The sequence below is a fragment of the Epinephelus lanceolatus genome, chromosome 1 (assembly GCF_041903045.1).
Source record: "Epinephelus lanceolatus isolate andai-2023 chromosome 1, ASM4190304v1, whole genome shotgun sequence".
Classification (NCBI taxonomy): Eukaryota; Metazoa; Chordata; class Actinopteri; order Perciformes; family Serranidae; genus Epinephelus; species Epinephelus lanceolatus.
In genome coordinates, this window is record NC_135734.1 from 31,635,219 (window position 1) to 31,655,631 (window position 20,413).

At 40.1% G+C, this 20,413-nt stretch overlaps 2 protein-coding genes across 3 annotated transcripts in view; one reads left to right on the top strand and one right to left on the bottom strand.

Annotated features, from left to right (window-relative positions):
- Positions 1–8,096, top strand: part of iffo2b (intermediate filament family orphan 2b) — a 44,261-nt gene extending 36,165 nt beyond the window's left edge. Inside the window, exons 4-8 of the mRNA XM_033627273.2 lie at positions 1,159–1,329; positions 2,016–2,164; positions 2,688–2,859; positions 3,008–3,106; positions 4,148–8,096. Coding sequence (XP_033483164.1) covers positions 1,159–1,329; positions 2,016–2,164; positions 2,688–2,859; positions 3,008–3,106; positions 4,148–4,381 — 825 coding nt within the window. The 3' untranslated portion in view covers positions 4,382–8,096. The remainder of the gene's footprint in view (positions 1–1,158; positions 1,330–2,015; positions 2,165–2,687; positions 2,860–3,007; positions 3,107–4,147) is intronic.
- A 2,048-nt stretch (positions 8,097–10,144) lies between these two features.
- Positions 10,145–18,792, bottom strand: terf2ip (telomeric repeat binding factor 2, interacting protein). 2 transcript variants are annotated; one of them, XM_078169431.1, is made up of 10 exons: positions 18,706–18,792; positions 16,936–17,181; positions 16,408–16,553; positions 15,997–16,235; positions 13,480–13,608; positions 13,423–13,449; positions 12,689–13,322; positions 12,147–12,250; positions 11,411–11,854; positions 10,145–10,633 (listed from the first exon to the last, which is right to left on the bottom strand). In XM_078169431.1, exons 2-10 carry the CDS (start codon positions 17,163–17,165, stop codon positions 10,412–10,414), a joined length of 2,175 nt encoding a protein of 724 aa, XP_078025557.1. In that variant the 5' UTR covers positions 17,166–17,181; positions 18,706–18,792; the 3' UTR covers positions 10,145–10,411. The 2 variants fall into 2 exon arrangements, with proteins under 2 accessions (XP_078025557.1, XP_033481887.2); XM_033625996.2 differs by having other exon boundaries at positions 13,423–13,608.
- Positions 18,793–20,413: the final 1,621 nt, after the last annotated feature.

Consider the following 20,413-nt stretch of genomic DNA (forward strand, 5'->3'; position numbering starts at 1 on the left):
CTGTTGAAACTTTCACTGTAGCAGAAAGAGGCATTATACATGACCTATTTGCATAATCCACATCTGCCACATTTATTGACTGTTTTATACCCTCACTGACTGCTGACTCCTAACTCCTCTTAACCAACCAGTAGGGGCCACAAGTCCCCCACAAAACCACATAGCAAAGGCATGTAGGCCTTTGTTAGGACTCAAAAACTGACATTTGTGGAAAAGTTTGGTCTCATTTTGAACCAGAGCATCTGCATATTAATTCCATACCTGGCATTTTATGATCAACTAAAGTTAGGTGCGATACAAGATGGAAAAAAGAAGTTTTGTTGGGTCATGGCTACATGGTGACCCTAGATTTGCCAGACTCTCATGAGATGCTTTAAACTATTCTTGTTGCTGTATTTTATGGTGTTACATCACTGTAGTTAAGGTTTGGTTAGATTTAGGCACAAAAAGCACTTGGTTAAGGTTAGGTAAATATCATGGTTTCGGTGCAAAAGACCACTTCAGACATGGAACAGGAAATCTCATGGGAGTTACTGCAAATCTGGTGTTACCATCTAGACACAGACATTTTGTTATCTTCACCGCCATCTTGACTGTAAGGAAGCCGGGAGGAACAATTCCACCAGGCGTAGCTGTGCCACGTGTATTGTCTACAGCTCTGTGATCAGCTCCAGCGGCAACCTGGCGGAGATCTGCACTCCACTGAGTGCATTTTTCTAGTTTAAACTAAGAAATATAAGAGTATACTGGCCAAGATAGTTAGCAGTAAAATTGAATTACAGATAACACATATAATGTCACAAGATTAGAATTATGAATAAAATTGCAAATTTGAATCATATTTTAAAAACTGCATCACAAACAATAATGTAAAATGGCTTCCTAACAGAGAAGTAAATATGATATGAATGGTAAATATTTAGATAGTTCATCACATCCATTATTGGACATCAGATTCACCATTAAAAGTGCGAAAGACAAACTGGTATGGAGATAATTCACCAACACTTTATTCATCCGTTTATTCATTCCCATAAATCAGTCAGTTTAAGTTCTTCGCCTGCCACAGTGAATCAAGTTTAAATACTGTATGTGTGCAGTCTGAGAAAATGTGTGAACTGCACATGACATCTCAAACAACAATTCTCACCCCTGCAGCAAATGTCTGACCTGGACACCAAGATCCAGGAGAAAGCCAGGCGGGTGGACATGGACATCTGTAGGCGCATCGACATCACGGCCAAACTGTGCGACGTGGCTCAGCAGCGCAACTCAGAGGACATGTCAAAGATGTTCAACGTTAGTCCGGCCAGGTCGCTCCCAGAGAGGGTGGGTACTTATCTGTTGTTTCACTGTTTGACGGTAATCGCAGCAAAAATATGAATTCTTCAGTGAACGAAGCAGTCGGCACTCTGTGAATGAAATCAGAGCTGCCGCTGGCTGGATGTGTGTAGTTTCTCTTTCACCGGCTGATCATGCACTCTGTGACCTCTCTAAAGGAGTAGGAATGAATGCCTGCATGTTCGCAAACACGCTCACAAACGTATAAACATACAGAATACTGACAGTAATGCTCTTACATATGCATGCACACACACATACACACACACAGAAAAATTAACTGCTGATGTGGTGACTCTTCACTGCACACAAGGTTATCAAATTGCGCCGACATTGCTGGTTAAAGCCAGAGTATAAGTCCAGCGTGAATCAAGTTGGTGGCTTCTATTATGTTACTGTATATGTTGTTATACAGTATGTCCCTACCCTTAATGGGACTTTTGACATTGACAGTATTTATAAAAAAGTGTCTCATTTGTTGAAAGTAGAAATGCTCCATGCACACTATTCAGAAAAATACCTATTAAAGTGCTGATGATGATCAAACTGCGGCATTTTTCCTGCATAGCACATATTTACTTGATAAACTAGGTGCAACTAAACAAGCTCATGTTTCAGCACAGGTTCCTCAAGCAACGTGAGCGTTTATATTTCTGTGTGTGTGTGTTTTGCAGGGTGCCATGGCCTGCTGCAGGAGAAAAGAGCGTAAAGCCGTGTCTGACGAGGAGAGCTCAGAGATGGATGCTGAGCCCAGCCCTTCAGAGGAGGACGTCCCTGGGTCGCTCAACATCACTGACGAGATGAAACGCATGCTCAACCAGCTGTAAGCAACACACGTACACACCAAATGCACAAACAGACCAGAATCAAGTCAAGTGTGCTGTGAATGAACCTGAATATTATCTGCAGTTACCAGTACAGATGTTGTTTTGATGGAACTGCACTGAATGTTCTTTCAGCTCCCTCTAGTGTTTATATGGAGAAACATACAGTGCTCTGATTCAGCAAAACCCAGCAGATATAAATACTGTGGGCATTAATTTGTTAAAGTCATAGTTGTGATTTTTTAGATGCTCACTGATGGTGTTACTCTCACAAACATTGGCATTTTTGGAATATACTAATCACTTACTTTGATAGTAAGGTTCAGAGCCTACTTGTTTTCCATAACCTCCTCCTTCCAACTGTTTGTCTTCCTTCTAAGCGCATCTTCCTCTTTGCTTGTGACCTTTGCTGAGTCTGGTGGCGGTTATACTTGTCCTTCCTCTCTCTCTTTCTCTCCTGTTCTTTCCATTCTCTGTCCTTGTCCTACGCAGACATTGTTCAGATAACTCCTTTGTTGCCAGGCGCGAGACGTTTGAAATTGATGACGACTGTGACAGTCTGACGTGGGAGGAAAACGAGGAGACTCTGTTGCTGTGGGAGGACTTCACAAACTACAACGTGCCACTGACCATCGCCGCGATGCCTGGCACAGCTGCCTGCGCCTCTGACGGCAACGGTGAAGCTGCTGATCCAGTGAGTCCTGTCTTGTGCATTTATGGTCCTTTTCCACAGTAAATAGTTTTTAAACTCATGCGAGGAAGCGTTTAGATCTTTGCTACAGGTGCTGTGTCAGACATTTACTCATGCATGATGAATGAGACTTCTGTCTGTGCTCTCTAAGGACTCCCAGGATGGAAGTCTTGGCAGCCTCATCGATGAAACAGAGTCACTATTTAAGACCAGAGAGCAGGAGTACCAGGAGACCATCGGCCAGATCGAGGTAGACAATCTGTGTGTGTGGAGGGAAAAATGACTTGCAAGCACAAAGCAAGATGAAAGCATCGCAAATATATGAACAAGTTGTTCCTAGTCTTTTTTTTTTTAATGTACCCTCTCACCCCTATCAGGTGAACTCAGGTAGCCCTTCATTAACACCACCCATCAGGTTCCAAACCTGTTCATAAAAGTACGATACAATATTTTCACATACAGTTTAACAATATTTTACAAGTGTTTTTTTATTCAATTAAACTGTCAGTGCTTAGGGTTGTTTGGACAAGTTTGTATGTTCTACTGCTAGTGATGGTAACTAACTAGTAATTATGTTAGTAAGTATTTCAACTGTGTATTTATAACATTTTGTTAACCCTTTGGCCATTACTTTTACTTAGCTAACTATTTGAACTCGTTGCTTTTGGTTAGCAAACTACTTGAAATTATTATTTTTAGTAAGCTAAGTAACATTACTTGAACATAATATTTTTGGTTAGCAAGCTACTTGAACTTATTTTTAGTTAGCTAAGTAACATTATTTGAACGTATTATTTTTAGTTAGCTAACTACTTGAACTGTATATTCATTATTTTTAGTAGGCTAACTATTTGAATTGTATATTTATAATTTTTAGTTAGCTAACTATTTGAACTCATTATTTACGGTTAGTAAGCTACTTGAACTTATTTTTAGTTAGCTAACTAACATTACTTAATTTCACTATTATTATTAGTTAGATAACTATTTTAACTGTATATACATTTTTGCTAATTTTTAAGCATTTACACATTATTTTTAGCTAACTGTTTAGACTTCTCTGCCTTGTTACTAACTACTCTTCATGCACTCTCTTCTAACAATTTATGTTCAAGTTACAGCTGACTCAATATGTGGATAAATAAATAATTCATATTATCTAATCAAATAGTTTTATGTATTTATTTATTGATTTATTTTCACATTAGTTGAGCCCCCCAAAAGGATATTTGTCCCAAATGTGTTCTGTACCGTCTCTTACATCCTCTCTTTGTTAAACCCCGTCTTTTAGATGGAGTTGGCCACAGCAAAGAGTGACATGAACAGACATCTGCACGAATACATGGAGATGTGCAGCATGAAGAGAGGTCTGGACGTGCAGATGGAGACGTGTCGGCGGATGATTAAAGGCGGCAGGAACTCTCCCTCTTTCAGCTCCGTGGCCAGCAGCGACTCAGGGAACACAGATGAGATCCAGGACGAGATCTCGGACAAGGATGCAGAGGCTGAAGTCCCTGTTAGTTGATGGCTGCATAGCCGGGCCTTGGCCCATCTCTTCCCAAACACCCCTCATTGTCACAGGGGTCAAATATGTATAGAGCTCCACCCTGCTAGAGAGGTGGGGCAAACTTAATCTGGGCCTGTTTGACCTGTTAAAGTTCTGATGGTCGTGCTCACTGATGCAGGCCCAGAACCGGTGCTTTTATACTATTTCTGTTGTTTAGGAGTGGTGGGGGGGGGCGTCTTTGCTTCACAAGGTGAAAGGGTGCAAATAGAGTCCGAGCTGTGCTCTCTTCCTCACTGCTGCCTCGCTGGATCCTTGTCCAGAGCTTCACATCATTTTAGGGGAGAGAAAAATAAACTCTCGAATGTTTTAAGCTGCTTGAAAAGTCTTTTGTACAAATTCTTACCCTATTAATGTCCTTTATTCTAAAGGAATTGAAAATAGTACATATTGTGCTCCACCACATAGCATTCACAAAAAAATACACATCCATCTTTGCATATACTTTTTAATGTTTAGTTAAGATTGAAAAACATCTCTGCCCCTCAATTGGAGTACTGTTTTGTTTTTGTTTGCGGTCCAAATTAAACTGTTTGGGGTTGAAGTGTCTTCTGCCAAGGAGACAAAACAAGGAGTGGATACAAATGGTGTTGGAGTTCTGGTGGTTTCTGAGGGAACTCGGCAGAGTTGCCAAAGTTGACAGAGGAAAGGAGCACAGCCTTTTGATGCATCAGTGCACTACTGAAGTTCTATGCAATTTAGCTGGCCTTATTTACGGACTGGCTTTCACCTTTCCTCGTTTCTCTTCAAACCAATACGATTAGCCTTTTAAGCAAAGCAGGTGTTTTCTATGTATTATTTTGAGAACTCTTATTTTGTGTGTGTGTTTAAGCGTGAATTAATCTCAGTATGGGACATTTGTTTTTTTTATTTTTATTTTTATTTTTATTTTTATTTTGTCATGGACATCAACAGTAAAAACTGGAACAGTGCCCCCTCATGAAGGGACTGTAATCATCAACATCTGCCAGTCTTGCTACTGAAACAGGCAGCACATTGTTCTGTTTCTGATGTTCTTTATAGAACAAACATTGTTCTTATCAAGTGCAGATCAAGATATGTTATTTTAAATGGCTAAAATCCAATAGTTTTTATATAAGAAATCAAATTAAAGTTATCAAAGCCAAACAATGCCCTCCATTGTAGGGACAGGTCACCCCAGAATCAGAAATACATATTTTTTCTCTTACCTGTAGTACTATTTATCAATGTATATTATTTTGATTTGAGCCAGTGTGCTTGAGATATCAGCCGTAGAGATGTCTGCCTTCTCTCAAATATAATGGAACAAGATGGGACCTGTGGTGCTCCAAGTGCCAAAAATTACATTTGAAAAACTGCTTCTTTTTATGCAGTGGTAAGGTTGTTGGGTGTAGTTCAGTAGAAAGAAGATAGTTCCTAAATGAAACTGCTCACATTCACAACAAGGTCTGGATTATTTTAAATAACCGGGTCATGGTTTCTGGAAAGAGACTTTGCTGTTGAGTTTTTCAAATGTAATTTTTGGCACTTGGAGCACCACAAGCTGAATACAAACTAGTTCCATTATATTGGAGAGACATCTCTATGGCCGTTATCAACAAATGCTCAGCGACTCACACCAAACAACCTGGACTGATAAACAGCGCTACAGATAAGAGGAAGAATATAAATTGTTGATTTTGGGGTGAACTGTCCCTTTAAGCAAAACCAAAGGACACATTTTGAAAAGCTTCCCTTTCACATAATCTTCATTAATCAAAATCATATGTTGTTTTATTACCTTGAAGACACTCTTGCTTTGTTTATGTGCAGTTTAATTGTGACTAATTGTTCACCTGATGTCCTGCAGGGGACTCTGTTCCAGACATGTTGCACATTCAGCTTTGTCTCATCTGAATCGGAGCTAAAAGTGTCAGACTGTACATAGAGGGCTGTAGGCATGTGATCGTATACCCCAGAGGCCTTTTTGTTCATATTACGTCTCTTTGCAACAGACTGTGATGTCTCACGGTTTCGCATTTCAGTGCCGTCTCACTGGATCAGCATTAAAAAAAAGAAAAACGATCGCCGCATGGGGACAGAAGTGATCTTTTAATCACCTCCTTTTATTATCATGTACGTACGGTTTGCTGGATCAAAGATTAAGTGCTACTTCTATAGTGAAGTTTTACAGAAGCAGAATGTTAAAAATGCAGGCCTTTTGTTATTTCAGCATGTTTGTGCAGGGGGGAAAGGAGCTATGGGTCTTTTTTTTATATAACATTATTTTTTTGAACTAAATAGCTGCAATGCAGACTGCATCAATCCTAATCATTAATGAATTTAATTAATAATTAATTAATTGTATTTGTGGCATAAAAATGTATTTTTCACTGTTTTTTAATCATTCTGTGTTAACCAAAAAGTGTGTTATTGTTGCCATATTCTGCTTTTATTAATTTTTGCAGGATTATTAAACTTGTTCCGGTCGTTTTGGTCACTTATTGACCATATACGGTCACCCATAATAGACACTAATTGACTATATAAGACAAGAGTGAGGAACTGTCTCACTCACAGAGAACCTTCATATCATCTTGTGTTGATGTAAAACCAGCCTGATAAGTAACAAAGAGCCATTTTTTTTTTATTAGTACTGTACTTTGTATTGACATCATTATTTATTGATTGAATGGCTGTGACATCCAGAAACAGCTGCAGGCCTAACAACCCGTGTTGAGATTGTAGCCAACACCACACCACACCACACCACACCACCGTCACACTAACCAGCCAACCAAAGCAAAGTGTACAGTAACACGACAAAGATGTAAATCAAGCTATGACTCCTACTAACTCTCAGTCTCAGTCTCAGTGTTCGTTCACGCCGACCACCACACACGTGTTTGAGTTGCAGACATTTACCTGATTTTGAGGTATCACATTAAGTGTATTATCTCCATTTACTTCTCTGGAAGCAGGTCACATTCAAACGACATCCAGTTGATCAAACGGTAGCAACCCTCCTCAATGAATGTAGCTTGATTGGAAGCATCCTCTAAAGACCTTACAGGTAAAAGCTGAGCAAAAAAAAATAAATGTAGCTGTTTAAATCCAGGGATATATGGTGTGCTGTTATTGGAGACCTTGGTATGTTTTTTTGCTTTACTAAACGGGTTCGTACCTGACCAACCAGTATGTGACATTGATGTATGTAAACTAGGTGCGGGTGGATGTGAGCGTTTCGTACTAAAAAGGGTTTTATATGATTGGTTTTTAATCGTGTGGCACTGGGATTATATGGTTCATTATATGGTCGTGTCAACATACGGTTTCACATGTTCATCGTTCATACCTGTTTGCTGTTAAATGTCATTATTTTTTTATTTTTAATTTCATAAACATGACGGGGAGATTAAAGGTGCAGCAATACTTGTGGCCATATTAGGGTAAAGTCTACTGAACTGTATTGGATACTGATCTTTGTGTTTCAGTTGCATCACAGGAAGCGTCCTATTGGTTTCATTTTAAGTGGTTGATTTGTCTGCTTTAATTTAATTGCTTTTTCTCTCTTAGATTTGTTATGATTTTTGTTTAAACTATTGATACAGTGTATTCATGTGGGTCTGGGGCAGGTTGTTTAAACAAATAATGAATGTACTCAGTTGATATTGGGGGAAAATGAAATAAAATGGTGGATTGGATAAAAAAATAAGGCCAATTTGTTTCTTTTTTTTATGGTAGTTCTTTCAACTCAGTAAAAACTCTTCTAATCTAAAGACTTGGCTTTATGTGTTGTGTGGGGCAGCTGTGGCTCAGAGGTTCACCAGTCAGAAGATCAGCGGTCTGATCCCCGGCTCCTCCAGTCTGCATGTTGAAGTATCCTTGGGCAAGATACTGAACCCAAAATTGCTCCTGATGGCTGTTCCATCGATATGTGAGAGCGTGTGAATGGTTACTGAGTAGCAGGTGGCACCTTGTATGGTAGCCTCAGCCACCAGTGTGTGAATATTTGTGTGAATGGGTGAATGTGACGTAGTGTAAAAAGCGCTTTGAGTGCTCGGAAGACTAGAGAAGTGCTATACAAGTGCAGTCCATTTACCAGAATTTTTTTTTTTTTTTTGCTTGTATTTATGACGAGAGATTGTTTTCACGAGTTGCAGAGTGTCTGCCTTCTCTTGAATACAATGGAACTAGATTATATTCGGCTTTAAAGACTCAACAGCAATGTCTCTTTCCAGAAACCATGATGCAGTTACTCAAGATAATCCACAGACCTTGTTGTGAGCAGTTTGATGTAGGAACTATTTTCTTTCTGCTGAACTACACCCTCCAGCCGTATCGTTGTGCAGAAGGAAGCATGCATCTACTGCTAGCTCACCTAGCACCAATGAGCTAGCTAATATTATGTTCAGATGAAGAGGACGCCATTAATTTTTTTTTAAACACGAGTCACTCACCCATGAGTAGATGCACGCTTCCTTCGGCATAATGATACAGTTGGTGGGTTGGTAGGTCGGTTATCTCGAGGAACCGGGTCATGATTTCTGGGAAGAGACATTGCTTTTGATTTTCTCAAATATAAATATATATTTTTTTGTGCCATCTACTTACATTATATTCGAGAGATATCTACGGCTGATATCTCCAACACTCAGCAAGTTGCATCAAAACAATCTAGACTGATAGAAAGCCCTACAGTGGAAAAATATGTGCTTGATTTTGGAGTGAACTGTCTCTCTAAGCAAAAGCAAAGGACACATTTTGAAATGCTTCCCTTGTGCATAATCTTCATTGATCAAAACTGTACATTGTTTTTTATAATTTTGAAGAAACTCTTGCTTTGTTTATGTGTAGTTTGATAATATGTACAGTCTATGCTGAAGTCAAAGTGATACAGATACCTCACCAGGATCTACAGCAGTGACATCGGAATGTCATTCCGTCTAGATAAGAGAGGTCAGCTGGTGTCAAAGAGAGGGAAGACGATCAGAACCGAGGGGAGCAACGCAGATGTTCAGGACAGCTACAAATACCTTGGGGTCCCACAGGCAAATGGGAACCACGAGGAGGCCGCAAGGAAGTCAGCCATAGCCAAATACCTACACAGAGTAAGGCAGGTCCTGAAAAGTCAGCAGGACGGAAAGAACAAGGTCTGTGCCATCAACACATACGCCCTGCCAGACATCAGATACCTCACTGGTATAATACGCTGGCCAAAGGAGGAGATAGAGGCCAAGACAAGGAAGCTTCTCACAATGCATGGAAGGTTTCATCCCAAGTCCTTCACCCTGAGACTACATGAAGCGTAGCGAGGGGGGCCGAGGACTTGTGAGCTTCAGAGCCACTGTCCAGGATGAAACAACCAAGATGTAGGAATACATCAGGGAGATAGTCCCCAGAGATGAGCTGCTAAGTGAATACCTCAGGCAGCAGAAGAGGAGGATGAACCATCATTGAAGCACGAGCCCCTGCACAGCATGTACCACCGACAGATTGGAGAAGTGTCCTACATCAAGAAATCCTACCAGTGGCTGGAAGAAGCTGGACTGAAAGACCTGTGAGATCCTGTGGGACTTCCAGATCCAGACTGACAAACTGGTGATGGCTAAGCAACCAGGGATTTTATATATAGTAGTTACTTAGTGTCTCTGTAAACAAAATGGTTTCTTGGTCATCAGAAGAACATTTTTTGTTGTTGAAGTCTCATTCTTTTACTATTTAAATGCAATTAATTCAGAATAAGTGGTGAAACACAAAACATACAAAAAGGAGATTTATTTCATAAAACCAACATTGACGTAATTAAAAACAAATAAAATAGTAATTTCATATTAAAACACATTAAAAGTATAGAGTACGGCATAAATCATAGTTTCTATTTAATCTACATAAAAACATTTAAAAGATAAATCATCTGGTTTAAACCTTGAATGTTTTTGATGTTTTATCTTAAATATACAAAGTACACTCCTTATGTCCAGATCTGCTATCCTCCTCCTCTCCACTTCCACTGACCTGTCTTTCTTTTCATCCCTCTACCTCGAGGAACATGATTCTTTTGGCCACGCCCTCCTCACCGTATTTCTCTTGCAGCTGCTGTCGGCCGACGGGGTCAGCTAAGACCAAAAGACTGTCGTCACAGTGATTCCAAAGTGGTCCTGAAATGGAGGAAGGATTCAAGAGCTGATCCAGAGCAGCAGAGAAGTCTCCGCTGGTCCTCAACAGAGCTTTGGTCACACTCATCAAGTCCTGGAACAAAAATGAGACAGAAATTATTAACATAATATAACCAAGAATAAACGACATATAGATACAGTCTGTGTGTGGTCATAGGGCGGAGTCAGTGAGGGGGGAAACAGTCTTTTCTCACAGCCTGTAAATGCTGGGAAAGCATAATATCAGTAACCTACAGTCATTAACACTGTGACGTAATAGGCTAGCATGTTTTAGTGAATTCCATGCATGTTTTAAGGCAGTATAGCAGCACTAACAATACTCAGTGCTATTAGCTTATGTTTTGAAGATGTGCTGTAACATTATCACGCAGGGATTTGCAACCTCAAGAACTACAGGTCCCTGGAGGCTCACAACATTTTTACCAGTGGCTCAACAATCTAACACTGTTTAGATGAAGCATGAGATCCTTTTTGTTTAACCAGAAAGAGCCACCAAGATCACCATCGCCAAACCCACCAGACTCCATTCAAATAAACAGTAATTTTAGCCTGTATAGTGCCAGCATATTTTCACATCTAACTGGGTGAATTTAGGTTTTATTCCAACCAAACCACAGCTGGTGATTGTTTTACCCTTTAACTCTGGATATTTCAGTTTATTTGAAGTGCAGTAAGCCACACAGCAACTCTTCTGCATGGCAGGAAATGCTTTGTTTCCCCCCTCCGCATAAAAGGATGTGGTGTTTCGTGGGCGTTTCCACAAATACTGACTGTATCTGTACAAGTGTAGGAAGATTGTGGAGTGAAATTAAAGTGAGCATGCTGCTGTTTCCTGCACCACAGTGCTCACCTGGTTTGTCTGCTTCATCAGCTCTCTGATTCGCTGCTTGTCCTCCTCCAACTGGACCTGAGTCAGTGAAAATGCGGCGTCTTGGCTCACTGCTGGCTGTGGTTTGGATGGAGCTTTAGGATTTGCACAAATAATGGACTGAGAGTCGTCCTCCTGAGATTCACTGTCGAATATGAACAGGTGGGCCTTGGAGGGTGCACTGACAGCCTCAGTGGCAGCAGGCTGAGCAGCCGCAGCATCAGGGCAGCCTGTCTTTGGTAGGCAGTTGCTGCTGGTGGCCTGGGCCTCTTGCACGTTCTCCTGAAGGCTGGGTACATGTTCAGGGTTGGACTGTGCGGGAGCAGCTTCTGCAGCTTTGTTTGACGTGGAGGGTGGAGGTTCTGTTGATGTGGGTTGAGTAGTCACTGTTTCAGTTTGGGGATCTGAGGCTCGGTCCTCCTCGGACTGAGAGACGGGAACAATAACAGTTTAAATATTTAAAGAACTACTGAGGATTTTTCCATGTGAAAATAATACAGTCCTTTGACACTGCCTTTGCGTTCAGCCCCAAAACAGGGTTTTATTTGTGGAGAACATCTGAGCAGATTATATTAAGGGATAAAGTAAAATATAACAGCAATTAGAGCTTGATTAATTGATTAGTTAATCAACAAATACTCTGAAACCTTTTGACAAGAATTATCTATTACTTTACCATAGCACATTTATAAATGTGATATTTTCTGCTGTGTCTTACCTCACTTTCATCCTCAAACTCCTTCGTAGCCAACTCCAGGATCCCCAACTTTCTCTTTTCTTTCTTCTTCTCTACTTCCTGTGGCACTGAGTTTGACTCCACGTCTGCAAAACAGTGATGGAGGTGGAAAGATGAGAGAGAGGAGATCATCCACTCTGCCCGACTGAACATTTTACTCGAACCTCTGTATTATAAAAGTTTGTAGAAGATATTAAGATGCTATCTTTGTTAGGGATGCACTGATCTGTTACTGATATCAGGCCAATACTGACTCAAAAAGCAGGTATCAGTGATAAAGGGGCCGCTCTATTTAATCCAAATCCATGTTTATGTCTGATTACACCTGTGTGTGTTTCGTTTAGTCTGTCATTTTATTCCCTCTTTAAGATTTGACCAATTTGTTGCTGCATTTAAAAGGGTTTAAGTTTGAACTTTAATTCCTTGTCCAAAGGCCACGTATTGGAATCGGTGCTGAAAAAGTCAAATCAGTGCGTCCCTAGTCTACAAGTTCTGTGTCCCACTCTGATGGAGATATAACAAACCTGCTTGTGCTGTTTCAGAGACGGCAGCATGTCCACTCTCCTCCTGTTGACTCTCCGCAGCAGCTGTGACACTCCTTCCTCTGGCTCTCTTAGCAGGCGGCTGCTCTGCTGTGTCTTTTTGAAGAGGCGACTTCACAGCTGGTTTTGTTTTCTTTAAGGGCTGGGGAGATGACGACGGAGAATTTGCTGATGATCTGAGTTTTTTGCCGTATGGTTCCTCGAGCACCAGTTGCCTGCGTGTTAATCGACGCTGCAGCTGCTCAGGCTTGGGAGAGGCCTTCTGCTTCTCTTTGGGCTTTTCCTGAGAGGAGGTGTCGGACAGGGACTCGGGCTGAGCTGGAGGAGAGTCCTCTGGCACACTGTCTTTTTGTGGAGAGATGATTGTTTGTGTTTCATCTGTTTCTGCGCTCTCAGCCGGAATGGGCTGAGCTTCTGTGCGTGGGTCCAAACACGTTCCCTCAGGTTGGGGGGAGTCGGATGTTTCAGCTTCTCCATTTTCTACTAGTGCGCTCTCAGCTGGTTGTTCATCTGTCAGTGGGTTCACATGTTCCACTTTGTCTTCAGGAGAAATGGATGTCTGAGCTTCTACAGTTTCTGGTTGTGTGCTTTCAGCTGGTATCGACTGGACATCTATCTGTGGAGACACCGAATCTGTTCAGTTCTGCTCATTTAAATAAAGTAAATCACAAACTGACTGTGGTGTTTGTTGAGAGCAGTGAGTTCTGGTTTATTACCTGTGTTAGGTCTGATTCTGCTGAATTTGTCGGAGGAGCTTCTGTGGCTGTTAAATGTGTCGGAGGAGCTTCTGTGGCTGTTAAATGTGTCGGAGGAGCTTCTGTTGCTGCCGGATGTGTCGGAGGAGAAGCAGCATCTTCTGCACTCGAGGGCTTTTCAACATCTGTCTCTTGGTTTCCTTCTACCTGGGAGCAAACAGAGAAGAAACTTCAGGCTTCATGTCTATAAATGATGAATGAGACGTCTGGAAGTATTTCTCTTTTATCTCGTTTAACACCATAATCTGTTTATGAAATCTTTTTAAATAGAACAGATAGAAAACACAGCAATATTTGGTTGATCCAATGGTGATGAAACAATAATAAGTAAAATAAGAACAAAACAAAACCAAGACAGGACTAAAACAAAACAAATACTACAAATCATATCAGTACCCTCACCAAGACGAAGAACAAAAAAATTAGTTATAAAAATAAAAATATGTACATTTGTTCAAACAACTGCCTGCCACATCACATTTTAATGACCCTAAAACACATGATCAGTCATTCAGGAATATCTGGAAAGTCCAGCTCTCGTATATACTCAAAAAAGATGTCCCACATGATGCAACATTTCCTCAGGGAGCTCTTCATTATGCTCCTGATTCTTTCCAGTTTGACAAAGTTAAGGACTTCCCTTATCTATGCTGTGTGTGTGTGAAGAAGGTTCTGGAGACTTACTCTCAAGTAATACCAAGCGTCTGGCTAGCAGGCTGACAAAGGCTTCAGAGGCTGCCTCAAGGGAACAGAGTGGAGCAACAAACAGTGCAATCATTGTCTTAGGCTCAACAGATTTTCCAGTAACCTTCAACATGATGTAACGATTTCCCTCCAGCAGGTTTGTAAAGCAGGACGATCAGTACAGGTGCTTGGTGACACCTGTCGCATGTTGGGTTCACATCTTTATAGATCCTAGAGAGCTGTACCTTTGTGAGAAATCTAGTATTTCAAAGCTGAATTTTCACTTTGATAGAAAGTAGCAACAGTAGTAATCAACATATGTTAATGCATTAAAACCCTGTGTCCTTGGTATTAAATGCATGAAAGCACAGGACGGATGAATATATCATTTAAACTCATTCAGACCAGAATTATATTATATTATTATATTTATTAGGAATTGCTGTTTATTTATATGAAGAAGAAAAATCTAATTTGCTATGAATTCTTGAGGAATTGTGATTGATTCATAATTTTGTGTTTGGCTCAATGTTTGTTTAAAGGATAATAATCTTGCCTCTCTTCCATACTTTATTGTTAATTCAGTGAGATGAGTTATTTGTTCTGTTTATGTGGCTATTGTGTATTTGTGGACCACACTAAGAATAACCAATTCTAATGTTGGTGCGAAAGGGGATCCTAAGATAAAGATATAGTTACAGTTTGTACAATTTATTTATTTGAATGTATTTCTTAATTTGGTTCCACCCAGTGGTCGTATCAAAAAATACACTCTCCCCTGCAGCCTCGGTGACATCAGCCAGCAATAAAATAAGATTTATTGCAAGGTAGGTTTTCACTGACAAGGAATTTGCTGTGGTGTTTGGTGCATACAATTAACATTTATGAAAGCAAAGTAATACAAAAGTCAAGACCATAATATAGAATAGAAAAAAATACAATAAATATGAAAAGATAATATAAAAAATATAACAAATATGTACAATATAACTGTTTTAGAATGAGAGAGATATACAGTTTTGTGCAGGATGTGCAAAAATATTCATCAGGGGATGTCACAGTGTGAATATCTGCATTAACTAACGTATAAAGACAGATAATAATAAGATATAATAGCAATTAAGAGTCCTTGTTGATGAGGCCAGCTACGGATGAAAAGAAACTCATACGGGTGTGAGGTTTTGGTCCTGATAGACCGCAGCCTCCTGCTGGAGGGAAGTGACTCTAGAAGTTAGTGTCTGGGGTATGAGGGGTCACCCACAATGCTTTGGTTATTTTGAAGCTCTCCAAATTTTTCAGCAGCTATTGCACTGTGTCGTAAAATTGGAAAAAACACAATGTTATGTTATATTATTTGGCAGCCCCCTTTCATAACTCATGAACCAGTTGTTGTAGGAAGGTATCATTGGACTAGTGATGAATGTTTGTGAGGTTGTGTGTGTGTGAATGCATGAACATGTGGATGCAAGCGTGTACGAATCTGGACTTGTTTTTTTTTTTTTTACTGTATAGGGAAATCTTGCCCTCATTCAGACAAACCTGGATGACCTGCAGAAGGCGGCATGTCCCACAAATGCTACATAACACCACTGTTTCCCTGGTATCACTTGGACATGCTGATCGCTGGCTGTGAGAACTATATTATATTGAAAGATGTCTCATATTTTGCTCACATGCATTTACATGTGTGGGGTAAGCTCCACAAATGCTTTACATTTAATGCAGGACTGCTGCACTGAACTGGATTTGACCATTGTATAGTTACACTGTAACCTGTGCGTCTTGTGTAACTTATGAATGAAACTTGTGATACAAACAAACATATGACAAAATCCCTTCCAGGTGAATTACCTTGGTCTCTCCCTCTGCTGCTGCCTTGGTGTCGTCCTCAGTTGTTTCCGCCTCCATCACCTCAGACTGTCTCTTTGCCAGTTGTACTCTGTAACGGTATTTCATCGACTGCCAGCTGTGACTTGTCACCTGCTGCTTCTCCATCTCTTGCCAGAGCCGGTTTCCCCCAGTCTCTTTCAGGTGCTTGCTAACGTAACTCAAAATGGCAACATCATCTTCAGTGGTGTAGGGAACCCTGCCTGGTTATAATGAAAGGATGACAGCAAGTATATCAGTAAATTTAAAACAAATAATCAGAGTAGCATAAATTCCCAATTTGATACTAAATGTTAAAACATACAAAACCAGTGTTTTTCTTATGATTTAATTCTGATGCTTGACAAAAAATTTATCTCAGTCTTTACATCATACCTCCTGAGAGTCCAGGAGACGGCTCTTTGGTTTTGTTGAGTCGAGCAGACTGTCTCGGAGCCGCACCAGGATTTAACCTGTAGTCCTCTAAATTCAGCTGCTCATCCTTCTCAATACAGTCGTAAATGTACTGCGTGGACACGTACCTGAGGGGAAAACAAACAGCAGCTTTATTTCTGTGCTTTAAATATATTTTTCAAAGTTAGTTACAAAGTAACACTTTGCTCTTAATTAAATTATCTAGCTCATCATATACATACAGGACACACGACAATGCTTCAGCTCACTGTGCTAAAACTTAAAAGCGCCTTGTCATTAAAAAGAAGGAATAAAACCTCACATAATAAGACACGTTATATAAAACATTATTCCAGTAACAGTATTAAAGCCCCCACTTACACAGCAAAATGTTTTACTGTCTGGGTGGGCATTATTTTCAATGAGCCATAGAATACTGGCAGTGCACAAACAACAGCTATAGTATATAGTGAACACTTTCTATAAGCGTCCCAGTCCAGCAGCACGCACCAGTGAGCAGCAGTTTCAGGTATAGAGGCTCTCTCCTCTGGGTCGATCAGCAGGATCGCCCCTGGCTGCTGTACTTTGGACAACATCCCTCCTCCAGACATGATGAGCGGCTGGAGCTTGCGTTTAGCAGGACCCGGCCGCAAGAAGAAAGACATGGGTTCACCTTCGACGGTCATGAACAGAACTGGGGAGATGTCAGATTTGATCGCATCCTGCTGTTTGGACGGCATCGTCGAAATGTCTCACCTGGAGGAAGAGGGAGAATTACAGAGAAGACAGCACTTAATATGTCAAATAATAAAGGTGGTGTTTGTTTATTTCAGAAAAACCTTATTGATGCCCCGAGAGGAAAGTGTGTTTCGTTACAGTCACTCCGATGTAAAGAATAGAGAATTATAAGAAATAAGAATAGGAGTATGAAATATAAATATGCAGTAATGAAAATCTTTAAAATAAAATAAAAATGTGCATTATGCTACAGTGTTAATGCTAGTACTTAGGATAGTAAGATTAAAATATATATCTTCACTGAGCTGAGTCTGGAAAACTTGCATGTAACATATTGTCTCAGTAAAACCATCTTATGCTGTATCTCCTAGCTACTAGCCTAGCTGGTTAATCAATAAAAAGCAAATTAATCAACAACTTATCTGATAATTGTTGAAGTTTTTTTACAGACATGATTTATAGATTACTTGAAAAAACAAAGCCAACTTTGTGCTCCAGAAAGCAGTGTGTCCCCCAGTTGCAGCCCTTCATTGCCAGTTTATTAACTTGATACAGCTCAAGGTAGCTGTTAATGCAGTGTGATACAACATCATTACAATAAATCCTACATCCATGGTTAAGTTTAGTTTTTGTTTAACTGTTTTAATCTTGTCATTTTGGGAGATGCCGTTTGTGATGCTCTTGAATTGTACAGCCTTATTCTGAGAAGTGTTTGTATTATGATCCAAACCATTTATATCAATAAGTGTATGTGTGTTCCTGGGGTCCTATGATCCCTGGCACAATATCCTATTAATTTGACTCATTAAGGAGCCCTTTAAAAAGGGTGTAATGTTTTAGAGATGTTTCCTCCCATCAAATGTTTAATGTATGTGTCCCTGGGTCAATATGTTGAAATCATCCACCTATCTCTTACAGCCTACCTATAATATTAGACTCCTTTAAGCATACACAATCAAATTTTTGGGCATGACAGGTTTCTTGAATTTATATTTTGGTGTCTTTACAGTGGCTGAACGAATTTCGACTGTTCAAACTGCATTTCAAATGTTCATCTCCTTTTCTGCTATTACTAATACCACAAATTGCAAAGCTAACCCTGACCAATCTCTGACAATGTTAGTTCCTACAAAGACACACAGGGCCCTGGGAACACAGGGGTGACCCCTGGCTGTTTCACACCTGAAACAGTGAACAGTATAAAGCTTTGTCAGTTGGTACAGCTCACTGACTTATTGCAAACTAATAATCCAATAACTGTAATAGGGAAACACTGTCAACACGTTTGAGGGCAACCTAACCGCAATAAACCGATCTATAATAACATTACTGGACTTTAAAGAGGTAAACTACCACCTTTAGTCGGGTTTTTCTCTCTTGAACAGCTGGGTAAGGGTTTCCGTTGAAGCTAAGTCAGGTTAGCATGTTTAGCCTTTAATGTAACCTGTTTAATGTCGGGTTTGAAGGGAGATGCTGCACAGTTAGCTGATGTTATAATCAGACAAAACACTGCTTAGATTAGACAATTAATTTAAAACCTACCACGTAACGTTAGTTTGTTTACTTCCTCAACAGGATTTCCCGCCGCAACAAAAACGAAAACACATCCTACTTCCGGGTTTCCTTCTTCTTCGGCGGATTGCATCCGGTAAGTGTCACATTACCGCCACCTACTGTTTGTAGCTATAACATACTGTATTTTAAATCCATCAAAAACAACAGACACAATTTCCTTCCTACTTTTGTTTACATTTATTTACACTACTTGTAGTTATATTTTTCTCTTATTATGTATATTGCTCTGTATCTATTTTTATATCTTGCTGTCTGCACCTCATCTTCATTGGTTTGTTCTAATTTATTCCTCTATGTACTGCACTGAATGTAGATTAATGACAGTAAAGTCTCATCTTTTAACCCCTAAAACCACCTTGTATTTTTTTAAAACCTATCTCATGAATATATGGAAACACAGGCAACCACTTCACAGTGACTCTGAATAAATCCAAAGTAGGGCTGCATAGAAAGTTAAGGTGAAAAGGATGCATGTATCCAGAGTGTGTGAACCCCCCTACATGTCAAAATGTCTTCTGTGAAAAATGTCTAATGTTTCAAACCACAAACCTGAAATGCTTATGTCTTACTTCCTATTAGCTGGACCTCTATCTTCACTAAGCTGCAGAGCTTGCACATTTCAAAGTCTTGAGCTTTTTTGTGTGCGTCTTATCCTTGAAATACAGAAATGTGCTTTCTTTGATGTGCGTCTTCTCATAATGTCGAATAAACTTGTCTAAACTACAAGCTAAAGGGATGAAATAGGATGACGTCCCTCTTCTGGAAAAGCACAGGTCAGATTAATTATTAAATGTGGCTTAAACTGAAAATATTTTGTGTTTACATGCTCAGAATACAATGTGTACTGTAATGGGGGGAAAAAAAATCAAACCTGAGTTCCAGGCGGTGTAAATGATGCACAGGGTCAGGACCACACACAGTCGGAGCATTGCTGATGTTGTGTTCACAGGACAGTAGACCAACAGCCTGACTGAGCTGTGAGAAAAATTACATCTCCAGAATCAAACACATAAACACTGACAGTCCAGTGGGAGACATTACTGCTGATCAGTTGATTGTCCCTCTGAGGCGGATGTGTGTGAGAGGCATGATGGATGAGGATAAGTGCTGCACTAATTTCAGCTCCTCATTATGAGAGCGGTCACAGAACATTAAACCTGACATGTTCCTCTGTTAGCAGCCAAAAAGTGGAGCACAAAATCAATGACATGCACACACAGTGTTGCAACATAGCAAGTGAAATGTGACAACTTTAAGCATTCAAATCTGCATCTCCCTGCATACTTACACTATCTAAAATTCACATGACAGAAACTTTCCTCTCCTGTGCCTCGATGTGGTGATGCCAAATTGAGAGGGGAACAAATCCATGACCAAACGTTGGAGTGAGTGTGTGTTGCTTTTCAGGTGTTTTTTTCTAATTTGTCTGTAAACTATAAAGCTTGAAAATAAAAATCAGCATTAAAAAATAATCTGGTATTTCAATACTTATTTTTGATTTTATCTTGTATTAATTCAGTTCCTTCTTAATGGCCAAAAGCTAATCACCATTTCCAAACAGTATCAGTGACTCATTTTGACTCTGTGAAATCTACCATCCAGCTTTCACTTCTTCTGTGCTCAGTGAAGCCAGGAGGCCATGGGAGGGAACAGGGCTGGCCTGTTTACTGCATCA

Bases quoted from the DNA above. Each gene is read 5' to 3' on its own strand.
- terf2ip (XM_033625996.2), bottom strand. From the start codon at position 17,165: ATGCCGTCCAAACAGCAGGATGCGATCAAATCTGACATCTCCCCAGTT. The intron at 16,236-16,407 runs GTATGATGTAAA...CATTATAACCAG, and splicing joins GTCTCCTGGACTCTCAGGAG to GCAGGGTTCCCTACACCACT. The intron at 13,323-13,422 runs GTAATAAACCAG...GTGTCTCCACAG, and splicing joins CAGAATCAGACCTAACACAG to ATAGATGTCCAGTCGATACC.